At 36.6% G+C, this 12,958-nt stretch overlaps 1 protein-coding gene across 8 annotated transcripts in view; it reads left to right on the top strand.

The window, feature by feature from the left end:
* Epha7 (EPH receptor A7) overlaps positions 1-12,191 on the top strand; it is a 152,331-nt gene extending 140,140 nt beyond the window's left edge. For 7 of the 8 annotated variants that reach the window (XM_076924049.1, XM_076924048.1, XM_076924047.1 and 4 more), the window contains exons 15-17: positions 5,927-6,120; positions 7,095-7,250; positions 8,613-11,308. In XM_076924049.1, coding sequence (XP_076780164.1) covers positions 5,927-6,120; positions 7,095-7,250; positions 8,613-8,727 — 465 coding nt within the window. In that variant the 3' untranslated portion in view covers positions 8,728-11,308. Of the gene's footprint in view, positions 1-5,926; positions 6,121-7,094; positions 7,251-8,612 lie in introns of all 8 variants that reach the window. The other variant, XM_076924053.1, reaches the window with a different exon arrangement.
* Positions 12,192-12,958: the final 767 nt, after the last annotated feature.

The following is a 12,958-nucleotide window of genomic DNA, read 5'->3' as shown; positions in this document are numbered from 1 at the left end:
TATGGTTATGTTCCTATGGAAATCTTCAAAAATCTAGTCTGAATTTGGTATGAGATGAAGTGTCTAGACTCACAAATGGAAATATAGAAGGGGAAGGTGACAAAGGGGTCGATCAGTGTTGCTGAGAGTTGTCTGGTGCTTTGCCTTCACTCCAGTCAGAAGAAAACAAGAATATGGGACAAGAAAATAGGCATATGCATGACCAAACATATTCAAAAAACTTATCACCTCATAAGCATTTGTATAGCCATTTTTTATTTTCAGATACCTTTAACTTTCTGTAGTTTCAACTGCAATCGAAGCAGTATAATACGTAATATGAAATCAAGAGAGTAAGATTTTTCAATACATTCCCAACTTTCATTTTCCAGAAAGGAGTATATATAGTTATCTGTTTTATTTAATGGCCTTTCAAAGAAAAAAAATCTTCATGTGTTTACAAGCGATCAGACATTAGGATAATTGCAAAGTTTGAAAACATTCTCTTGACCTTCATAACAGCTTCATTTTAATTGGGTTTATTCTGGATTGGTTAAGATGAAATATTTATTTTCAAGTGATGAAAATTTAATATTACTATATAGTCATTTTGTATTAATAGTACTTGAGAAAGTGTTTTCTGTTGTGTTTTGTTTTTACTGCAATCAAAGCACAAGACAGACAAATCATCCCTTTTACGTGTAGGTAGTTGGAAGTGTGATTTTAAAAAAGAATAAGCTTATATAAAGATGATTTCTTAATTTCATAGGTTAAGAGGTCACTCAAGAACTTACAGCTATACCTCGGAGGACCAGAGTTTTTGCTGCTCTTTCAGAGGACTCGGGTTCAGTTCCCTGCAAATAATTAGAAAAACTACTCACAAACACTTCTTACTGAAGTTCTAGGGCACTGGTACCCTCTTCTGATTGCCATGGATAAATTTGCACATAAGTACATACAGACACACAGTCCTGCACATAGAATAAAAAGAAAGGAAGGAAGGAAAGGAGGAAGGGAGGGAGGGAGGGAGGGAGGGAGGGAGGGAGGGAGGGAGGAAGGGAGGGAGGGAGGGAGGGAGGGAGAGAGGGAGAGAGGGAGGGAAGGAAGGAGAGAGAGAGAAGAAAGAAAGAAAGAAAGAAAGAAAGAGAGAAAGAAGGGATCTTTGAGAAGATAATATGCCTAAGCCTAAATTTATTTAGAGATAAGTTATGAGCCATCCACTTTCACCTTTCAAAAGTTGACCCTGATTTTATGGCTGTATTTTTATTCATATTAAGATAGAAACAAAAATTGTAATTTTTTTCTATGGTTTTTAACACAATCCCACTAGTGGAGTTCAGCATGGTCAGTAGCAGGCCGCAGTCTGGATCAGGTTATCAGAAGTAAAACTTAGTGTTCAGCAAACTCTGGAGCCAGTCCTGCTTCATCCCATTTTGAGTTAATCCAGGCCTGTTACTAACAGGCCTATGTTATTTCTTCTCTTAACTCTAATACCCATACTGCAGTAATAAGGGGACACTATAGTAGTAAATTTGATATCTAAATCATATTAACAGTGCAGGCAAACCCAACATGTTTCTGGTAAGTCAGTAAATATGTTTACAGAATATATAGGTTACTTAATATGTATGCTTGGTTGTTTCCAAGAATGTGTAAGTACTTGGGGAAAAAAAAAAAAACATTTCTTAGTCTCCTCATCAGAAATATAAAATAGTTAGTAGCTACCAGGTCTCCGATCAGATCACCTACATCCAACATCCAATTTTCTAATAACTTTGGGACTTGATCATTCTTTCATGTGGTGAAAACTTTATCTCTACTGTCAGTATACTAATAGTATTTGCTTAAGATTGTTTCTGCAACAATCAGGATAATTCCAGTTCAAAGCCTTGATAATCATATTGTAGAAAATATAATATGTATTTACTATAAATTGTTAGTTGTGTCTTTACCTGTTAGTTGTTTTTCTGGTGAGCTGAACAACAACAGCAACAAACTACAGAATGTTGAGCATCAGTTTCCAACAAGGTGCAAGTATGTTGACCAGTTTATCACCAAAGAATCAAACTTGACTTGTTCCAAGATGCTGTAAATGGAAAAGCATTACAGGGAGTCTCTGGCACTCCTCTGATAGAGGCCAGCATTGTCAGTGGCAACTTCTGGGTCCAAACTGACATCTCATGGTAGGATGTGTTGAAGATTTGTAGTCTGCTATCAATGCTGTGAGTGTGTAGCCCACTAAGCAGGAAGAAGAATTTTGTTTTCCATTGAGGTCAGTAATTTTTATCAGTAGGCTTCATAAATTTCTAGAAGGTAATAGGATGCCTACAAAAGTTTACTAACTCTTTCCTTCCTGCAAGGTATTAGTAGAACTTGCTTCCCTGGCCCAAAGTTCTAGACAGACTTTTAGGTATTCTAAGCTCAAGAATCATAAAAGACATCTTGAAAGCTTGGAGCCCTCTTAAAGAATATGATGCCAGAAGTATCATAAAAATAAATGTATTTTAAAAGATGATTTTGAACAAAAGGAAAAAATAGATAATTCTTCCTGCATTATTCTTCTAAGGCAACATAAAGATGTCCAGACAGGGAAGCCGATTAGGGGCTAGAGGAAATGATGAGAACTGAGCAAATGCTGTCCGTACTGAAGTGAGATATTGTCAAATTAGAAAAATATTTTATGCGTTCAGTATCAGCAGCTTTGGGTATGAGGAGAGTCACTCTTCCCAATGGGGAGAATAACTTCTCATATGTTTATTGTATGGTCATTTTAATACATAAATTTACATTTACCTTCATTATTTATGTTTCACTGGTTAAGCTGCTGTTTAAATCACTTAGGCTAGATATTCAAAAGTACATCTACTTTTTCTCTGAAGTGTTTTACATACAACACTTGAATCTAAGAACAGCACGGTGACTTGAATGTGAGATATGTTTTTGTTATAACCCCAGTGGTTCATTGCACGTAATGCGTTTACAGAGGACCTGGGTTCAATTCCAAGAAACAGTCTCAGAACTGTATGTATCTTCAGTTCCAGCGGATCCAATATGCTCTTCTCATCTCTGTAGGTATTAGGCACATGTGATGCTACTCATACAAACATGTAGGCAAAACACCCATACACATAAAATAAAAAATAAATAAAAATGTTTAAAAATATGATTCTGTATGTATGTGAACAATTATTTATAATATATATACATATATGTGATCTTTATAAAGTTACAATTTATGTATGTTTGTCTATGGGATAAATATCATGATAAAGATGTATTTGTGGGAAATGTTTTCAGTGATAGATGCTGTGCTCTGGGGACCATCAATGCTCATATAACTTCTATTGATGCTCATAATTATCACTAGTTAATGTTTCCCCTTTATTGTTCAGAAATAAAGAGTACTTATAGAAACATGGTGAAGACTTAGCCTGTGTTTCAGGATTATGTTTTTCAGGACTTAGAACCATGAAAAAGTGTTAACTACTTGCCTATGTATACAAAAGAGAACTCAGTTCCATTCTCAGATATCTGGCCAGGATAACTCCTAAGTTACATTGGATGAAACAGAAAAACATTGAAGGCAATAAAATACATTCAATTTTAAACTTATAGATTGTGATATACCCACAAAGCCTAAGGGTTGAGATTTGCAGTAAAGTAATGCAATACAAACCACTGTACAATCTGGAAAAAAATTGACACTAGGAATTTCTAGTTAACACTTTTTAAATATTGATAAAAATTAAGTTTATTTACCTTTTTACATTATACTGTATGCATACATGTTTCTCTTAAAGTACAAAATGGACTCGCTTTGCTTTCCATATGAATAATCGATTTTTCTCCTATAAGAGTTAGTGCTGGTTGTCTGATTCATGTGACCCTCCATCTTACTTGTTTTCCTAGGCTAATCCTGCAAAAGGACATACATCTTATTGACAAGCGTCCCTAAGAATACCAAAGTCATTCATATTTTTTAATGTCAGTTTTCTGTCTGACTATATCTGCCTTTATTTTCTTCAAAAACTCAAGGTTATTTTCATGTAGTCTCTTTTCCAAAAAGTCTTTTGTTCTTAATTTTTTAATTTTATTTTTAAGATTGTAATATACTTAAAAGACTTATCCCTTCCCTTTTCTTCCTCAAACCCGTGTGTGTGTGTGTGTGTGTGTGTGTGTGTGTGTGTGTGTGCATGTGTAGGGATAGGCTTATGCACATTATATGTATGTGTATGTTTATTCATGAGTAAAGGAGAACCCAAGTTCTCCTTCAAATTCATGGCCTTTTTTTAAAAAAATCACTTGTATTGTAAGCATATATTTGTAGTATATACCTACATGTTCCTAAATATAATCTGTTGAGTTCATATAATTTTACTTGTATGTATGTTTTCAGGGCTGAGAGTTTGGCACTAGACAGCCAATGGGAGTGCTCTTCCCTGGGGAAGTCCACTTCACCTGTTCTTAACTTTCCTCAGTTGGCTGTAGTTCTTACTGAGGAGTCAAGGACTCAGGGCTTTTTCTAATAGACCGTGGCTTCCTCATTGGTGTCAGGGTCATCCTTGTTCAGTTCATGTCTCAATGGTCATGTTAGTGAACCTTATGTGGATGACTACTGCCATTGCTAAAAGAGACATTCTCAGAGCACACTCCCTGTTTCTCTCTGTCTTACAATCTTTTTACCCCTCTTCCACTATGCGCTCTGAGCTTTAGCTATGGGAGCGTCTTGTAGACGTCTCCTTTCAGATTAGGCTCTATAAGTCTGCATTCCAATTACTTGTAGTTTTGTATAGTAGTTTGTGTTGCACAAATAAGTTATGGTTTTACAACTAGTTTATTAAATCAGCATAATTCCTAACGACAGTCTGTAAACATTTGTCCTTCCACCCACTGGTTTTTCTTATGTTTTTAATACTATCATGATAGTGAATGTCAAGGGTTTTTATTTATTTTTGAGTAATATTTTGATTTGGTTTTTAAGCCCTTATTTAGGTATTGCTTACCTTCATATTACCTTCCCTGTGGTGCACAGATTACTAATAGTTTAAGATTTTTAAGATTTCTTTCCTTTTCATATAACTAAAACTATTGGTGATATGAAACATAAGCTCTCTTTTCTCTTTAAAGTAATGTTTATGCAAACCTATTATATGTTTGTAATTAATATTTAAAGTTGATACAAATAAATACCTTGGCTGTTATTTATTTATAAATCGTCTATGGTAAAAAAAAAAAAAAAAAAATTAAACCAGGACTATGAATCATTAAGCCTTGACTAAAATCCCATCTCAGTTTCTGACGTAAAGCTTTCTGTATGCATGTCAGGTAGATGAATATGAAGACAGGAAGGAATCCGGCCACGTTTCACGCACCTGAGCAAACTAGATTCAGCAAGCCTTTGCATCACATTAACCAGAATAGTAGCCTTCTCAGGAGTTAAAAGAACAGTGTGTCCAATAGTAGCTTCTGGCCGGCCACATTCATATTGTGAGCTTTCCTGTCTAAAGAGTGTCATCTGCTCCCATCAAAAAGTGAAACTCTTTGGCTTACTTTCAGTAACTCAATTTCCTTTTCCACTTTCATTATCTTTTACTTCTGTGCACATGTGTATTCTTACAACTATATTTGGCTAAGAGAGTTCCATAGCATGTCCCCTTTTGAAAACCTCTGGGGTGGCATTAAAAATATTTCCATCTCTTGCTCCCCATGTGAGCTTAATTGCTGTCCCTATTGCTGAATTAACTAGGAAATGTCATCATATCCTGCGCCTCCTGAACCCCATAATGACATGCTGAATATATTCATGCATGTTTTGGAAAAAAATAAAACCTTTGTAAGCACTATGTCTCGCTCTTATCTGGATAAATCATTTTGCCTTCCAAGCAGTTCATTTCATTGCAATTGAGGTTCAGTTGGTAATCTTTTTTAATGTCCTCTTGGCTACCAGGTCATTAAAGCAATAGAAGAGGGTTATCGTTTACCAGCACCCATGGATTGCCCAGCTGGACTTCACCAGCTGATGCTGGACTGTTGGCAGAAAGAACGGGCGGAAAGGCCAAAGTTTGAACAGATAGTTGGAATTCTAGACAAAATGATTCGAAACCCAAGTAGTCTGAAAACACCCCTGGGAACATGTAGTAGGTAAGAAATCTCCAGTGAGATGGAACTGAATGAAATTAAAATATCCACATAAGCCATTCACCTCCTCACCCTTTCCCCAATGGCAAACTGACTTCTGTGTTCAACCATAAAGCTATACCATAATGCTATGTTTACACTGCTTTATTGGCTTTTTCCCCCCCTTTTTAGATGGTTTACCTTACTTAGTATTTAACAAAATCCACTCATGGTTGTTGGACTTCTCTTTTCTTAGGACTTCTGAGAACATCAGATGTCCTCAGAAAGTGCTGGCTGGGTCTTTGTGACCAGGTAGACGTGCATTGCTTTCGGGCCTGATTGTTGTTATGTAGCTTTTATTATGTGGCGCTACCTTTGTTGTATTCTCATAACATAACTTATTGTTCCTTCTTTGTTGTCTGATAAAAATGCCTCTGTAGAGGTAGAAATTATAAAAAGCAGCTCAGCATATGCTGCGAACGATGCCCATTAAGAACACTCCCTTCACTGGAGCACAGAGCACGGCAGTAGGTTTTCAGCTTCAGCTGCAGAAAAGCTTGCCACTGTGGGCTGCACTCAATGAGGTCTATTATCTCCATGGGACTCCCAGTATGTCATGAAAACAGAGAATTTTTAATGCTCCGAATAGCACCCTGGTGGCCCGCAGGAGTTAGGATACAGCCAGATACCTTTTTACATTTACTCTCATCTACTTGTAAAAAAAAAAAAAAAAAAAAGCCAGTGAACAAATGTAAGTCTTCCAAGCATCATCGCTTACATAGTGCTTATGAACATGTAGAAGACACAGGCCAGTGAGCACTCTTATAATGAGAACTTAAGTTCAGGTATTTGCAGTTTCTGGATAATTCACTCTGTTTGGGTTTTGGTTAAGACATCTCACTGTATTTCCTGTAACCTTCTCCTTGTATGTATCTAGACGTCCTTGTCTGGTAACTGCTGAGAATGTTGTTCTTTGCTATGTTTTACCTCTTACCTAGACCCATCAGCCCTCTTCTGGACCAGAGCACTCCCGACTTCACTGCCTTCTGTTCAGTTGGAGAATGGTTGCAAGCTATTAAAATGGAAAGGTATAAGGACAACTTCACGGCGGCGGGTTACAACTCACTCGAGTCAGTGGCCAGGATGACGATCGAGTAAGTTTATACTTATTAAATTGTATTTAATAATTGAGCAGGGGCAATTCACAGTTCTTATGCTGGGTTGTCCATTTTGGAGTTTGTAGATCACAAATTCAAGGGGGGGAGAAGGCATTTCTTTTCGAAAATGCTTCTGTGACGACAGTGCTTTTAAGTATAGTTTTCTTAAACAGCTCATTAACCCTTTTTTATGAAATCAATAGTCACATGTTAATTTTGTAAATGATGAGGCTAAAGGTCAGAAAATATGGCGACTCAACAGGAGTTCGATATGTAATCTGTCTCCATGGCCAGCTTTCTGGAGCCTGCACAGTGGGATTTCCTCTTATTAACCACTGTATCACTCAGGTTCCGAATCACTGAGGAATATTTCTGCAATTAGCTTTAAAATGACTATGAATTTAAACTCAAAAGATCTAAGGTTTCCTTTCTATTTTATCATTGATTAAATGGTCTTTAAAACTCTCTTAAAGTCCTCCAGCCTAGCAAGCAAATATTCTTTCTGTATACACCAAGAAATGACATGCATGTGAACATAAACATAGCCACACTATCCCCTTCCATTTTCTTCCAAAATATAAAGATGGCGTGCTTATACCTGAATTTCCACAGGAATCTTTACCGCTGTAATTCTGTGCTTCTGAAAGAACCTGACATATAATACAATAGTATTACGTCGTTGCAATGTTTCTGGTACTTCGATATATCTAAGCTCAACTCTTGTGGCTAGTAGAAAAGACGCAAGCATAGAGATCATCATAGTTAACTTATTGTGACTGTAGCATTGTATACTGTGACCGTAGCATTGTATACTGTGACCGTAGCATTGTACATATATGTAGCAATTTCATTCTTGCTATTGAATTGAAGAAATGCAATTGTACAGCTAGGAATACGTGCTCAGAATTACTCCCAGAATCCAGCTCACTGCACAGTTTTGTGTGACATTGACTTCCTGAGCTTTCTCTTGGGTTCTAAAAACTATTTCCGTTATTACAACATTCCATTTTTCCAGTTATATAATTTACAGTGGCCAAGGTTTCAAGTAACGTTTCATTACCTTTTAAATTGGGAATAACATTTTAAGGTTGAAACAAGTTTTTATATAAAACCTCAGATGAATTAAAAAGCAACAGTATGGTAAATTAAGAGACAGACTTGTTCATCTGGGTTTTTCAAATGAGACTGTCCAAACAAGACAGTATAAGATATTCTTTGGAGTGAGACTGTAGCACCCAAGAGTACTGTTAATATATGTTGTCCTAAAGTTAATGGAAAGTGTGAGTGAGCCCTTATGAGCACACAGAGCATGCTCAGTTCTTTGTCATGTATCTGATAAGATGCCCTTGCCTTTTTCAGCGATGTGATGAGTTTAGGGATCACACTGGTTGGCCATCAAAAGAAGATCATGAGCAGCATCCAGACTATGCGTGCACAAATGCTGCATTTACACGGAACGGGCATCCAAGTGTGACACAGCCGCCGCCCTCAGATGAGGCGGAAGACTGCAGGAGAACAGCTCTGGCCTTCAGTATACGCATAGAACGCTGCTAGAAGACAGTTGATGTACTGGGTCCTTCCTACAATAAAGAGAAGATTTTTAGAAGCACCTACAGACTTGAACTCCTAAGTGCCACCAGAATATACACACACACAAAAAAAGGGAATTTAGGATCCACCCCTGGTGGCCAGGAACACAGCAGAGACAATAAACAAAGTACTACCTGAAAAACATCCCAACACCTTGAGTTCTCGAACCTCCTTTTTATCTTATAGACTTTTTAAAATGTACATAAAGAATTTAAGAAAGAATATATTTGTCAAATAAAATCATGATCTTATTGTTAAAATCAATGAAATATTTTCCTTAAAATATGTGATTTCAGACTATTCTTTTCCAGAACCATCTGTGTTTATTCTGCATAAGGACTTTGTTTTAGAAAGTTATTTGTAGCTTTGAACCTTTTTAGTGTTAAATTTATGACACGTTACTACACTGGGTACCTTTGAAAGAATCTCAAACTTAAAGGAAAGCAAAACCACACACATAGTTGAGGATATGACTTCGTCCTTCATGGCTTTGGTATCCTGGCTGTGTCATTTTGTTCTGTTAAGCCAGTGATGTTTTGATATTGTTTGCTGATTGGCAGGTAGTTCAGAATTGCAAGAATTGCAAGTTGCCAAGAGCTCTGATATTTTTTAACAGGAATTTTTTTCTTTGTAAAAATTAGACAACATACTAACTTTTCAATGGAAAAAAAAAAAGCAATAATGATCCATAAATACTATAAGGCACTTTTAACAGATTGTTTATAGAGTGATTTAGTAGGCAGAATTTAATAAAAAATGTGTCGATTTTTGAGTTTATGTGTATATGATAAAAGGCTGAGGCTTCATCTGAAGATGCTGGTATGAAAACAGATCTGGAGGCAGAAGCTCTCTAGTGTTGGCTAGCCCAATCCGACCACATCAAGAGTTTCAGTCTTATGAAAGTAAGAAATTTAAGAACATAGTTGACCTATATTTTGTATTCTTTCTTGTAGAATGCAGTCCAAATACAAAAGTAACGAATTTCATTTTCTATTGTTACTCTGAAGCAAGATCACAGGGGCAGTTCGTGTCTCACCTCACAGACAAACTTGCCGCAAATATTTCTACCACTGTAGTAAGAAGAAAGCAACACAGAAGTGTTTTATCTATGAACAGTGACACACACACACACACACACACAAACTCTTTTACCCCAAAAGAAAGAAGTAAAAGGTCTGCCTTCTCTGTTTCTGCTTTATTTATCAGACCATATTATTTGGTTACTGTGTTAGAATTTCATAAGCAATAATTAAATGTGTCTTTATAGCTATTTCAGGAATGTATACATATTTGAGTAATGTTTTCAAAAGTTACAAAAATCATGAACTACCCCAAAACCGAACTGTTGTACTTCCAAAGAAAATTGGGCTGTTGATAATGATTTTATTAGAGAAAGATCCCAGGGATTGGTCCTAATTGGTGTTGTTTGGTAATGTGGACCTCCACAAACAAACAAACAAAAACAGGTAACAGGCAAAATCTGTAAATGTTCCTTTGTAAAACTTGTAAATTTTGTTTATACCGTCTTGTTTTGTATACACATTTCTCAGTAGTGGCTCCGAGTACATGAAAATGCACTATATTTTTCTATTTTACTTGCAGAGCTTCACAAAGAAACAGGTATTTTCAGTGCTACATAATGTGTTTTCCCACATTTAGGACCAAAGATGGCTATAGAAAACTCAAATGGATTGCTTCCCAAACCCCTCCCTACCCTTCTTTTTTTCTTTTGTCACTGTACAGTGTTGTTTGATATTTTAATTTATTTTTTGATTGAGTAGAAAACTCATTTTAATTTCTCTAAAATGGTTTTTTTTTGTCCCTAAGGAAAAAAAAATAATCTGTAAAAAATAGTTTTAATTAGCATAATCCAGTCACCCTAGACACTTCCATTTGTAATCTTTGTAATAGACTGTAAATATATTTTTGGAACTATAACACAATGTGCTTGAGGGTTATTTTTCAGTGTCTGCAGTGTATACGAAAGTGTTTAACCTCAGTATAGCACTTTACGATTCTAATCAGTAGCGTTGGCCTTTGTGCGAATGAGTGGGAGCTTGAGTGAGTGTTCTCTAATTCCGTTTGGATTCCGGACTCACTAATAATGAAGTTCTTTTCTTGTTCATAGCTTAAGGTGCTTATTTTTTCTATTAAAAATTAAAACAAAAAAGCCATTCTAGAAATAGAAGACGCAGTATGGTACATGCAGACAGAGTCTTTCCTGCTTTTTCTAGTAATAGATTTATAGTTGAGTAGTCTTTCTTGAGTAGAAGGGCAGAATAAAAGTGGGTTTCTTTTTGAGTTTTCTTTTCAAGAAATAACTTTTTCCTTCAGCAATATACCTCATCTGCCTTAAATTTTTTACAGCTCTTTACAGGGAAAGGGGAGAAGGGATGGGAAAGACACAGCACAATAGGAAGTGGATGATTGCATCGTGCTCTCTCGTTTGTAGGTTTCTTTTTCCTAATCAACTCTATGATTTCGAAGTACGTGAAGCAAACATGAAGAGATAAGGAATGAGCGTTGTGAACCTGATTGTAATCCTCTCTTCCAGAAAGAGATGAGATGCTATTGCGTTGCGAATGTACAACTTGCACCTTGAAATCTTTTTTTGATAATTAGTGCTCAGGGGAGGGGGGAAAGTAGAGAAAGCAAACGCCCAACAGAGAATTCCAAAAGTATAGAACACACAACAGGAAATGGACTCCTTGCTTTAATACACAGCCACCTTTTATAGAACACTGCCCGCCCACTTGACCTGGTTTGCGTTCAGTACTGAAATATATACAAGTGACTTGTTACATTGGGAGCTAGTGTTTTCTCAGCAACGGATCAGGACCTTATTTACTAGACTGGTGGCTCATGCTTCTCAGAGCACGATTAGTTGAATCATATTGTATACTTATGTAATCTACATTAGCTAGTACTCTTTAGGACTACATTTGAATTGCTCCTCTTCTTGGTGTTTTTAAGACAATGGAAAGGGTGTAAGTCACCTCTCTTTTATTTAGGTAATGCTGATCCCCCCCCCTTTTGTTTCCTGAGCAGCCCAAAACTGTACTGCTCCCCTATGTGCATGTTCCAATGAATTACCGATGTGTATTTTTTTGCTATATGTGGAGAAATCATGGGAAACTCGGGGCGAAATATGCTTTTTGTTGGTTGAATTTTGTCCCTCCTTGCCTAAGAATTACTACAGGGGTCATCCTTTTATAAGGACAAAAAATGCTTTTGAACAGTGTCTTCAATGTATCAAGCACAAATAACTCTTTCTTCAACACGAATCATAAGTCTCTTTTTACGAGCTTAAAATAATAAACGAGTCTATTAGACAATGTAAAGAAAATCCTGTCTCCAGTCATTGGTGGGTTCCTTCACACTCCTTATACTTTCCTCTCCTACCTAATAAGATTTTATGAAAATAGTTGAGTGGGCTGATCAGAATATGAATAAAACTGATTATTCCTACTCCCTTTCAAGGATACTGACCTAATTTCACTCAAATCATTTATTATGGCATAACAAGACTGTTTACAAAGGGCCAGATTGTTGAACATTTGAGTTAAAAATCTGGTTTTGTTTGTTCCTGAAGCAACTACAAGAGAATACCAAGAATATTTGCATAAGAAAGGAAGTAGTTTGTTGCTGGCCCTTGACAGACAAGCAGACTGACACTGGGGAACATTTGCGTTTTTACCACTGGGTAATGCAAACAGGAACCAGCACAAGGGGTAAAATGTGACCCAACTAGTTCTCTGATCTAGCTGTGTAGCACAGACCCTGGTTTAGGGATCAGCTTGCAAAGGAAACTAGGAAAACCAAGGACTCTTACAGCAAGCATCGGCTTCTAAAGATGAAGACTGAGTAGCAAACATGTCAAGAAAATGCTCAGTGTGGGGGAGTACCAGTGCTGATTGATGCAAGGCAATCTTCTCTGAAGATGCTCATGCTGGTCTGAACCAAAATGCAAGGAGAATATTGGAACTCAGGGCGACCCTGCCAATTCTTACTGAAAACACTAATAAGACAGTAACAAGAGAGAAAAGTTCTATTATTAGTTGTCCATATGAATGATCACACAGTTTAGAACATAGAAGCAAGTTCCTAAAATGAGC

The sequence above is a fragment of the Arvicanthis niloticus genome, chromosome 25, assembly GCF_011762505.2.
Source record: "Arvicanthis niloticus isolate mArvNil1 chromosome 25, mArvNil1.pat.X, whole genome shotgun sequence".
Taxonomy (NCBI): Eukaryota; Metazoa; Chordata; class Mammalia; order Rodentia; family Muridae; genus Arvicanthis; species Arvicanthis niloticus.
The sequence above is the reverse complement of the archived record's forward strand: the minus strand, read 5'-3'. Positions and strand labels throughout refer to the sequence as shown.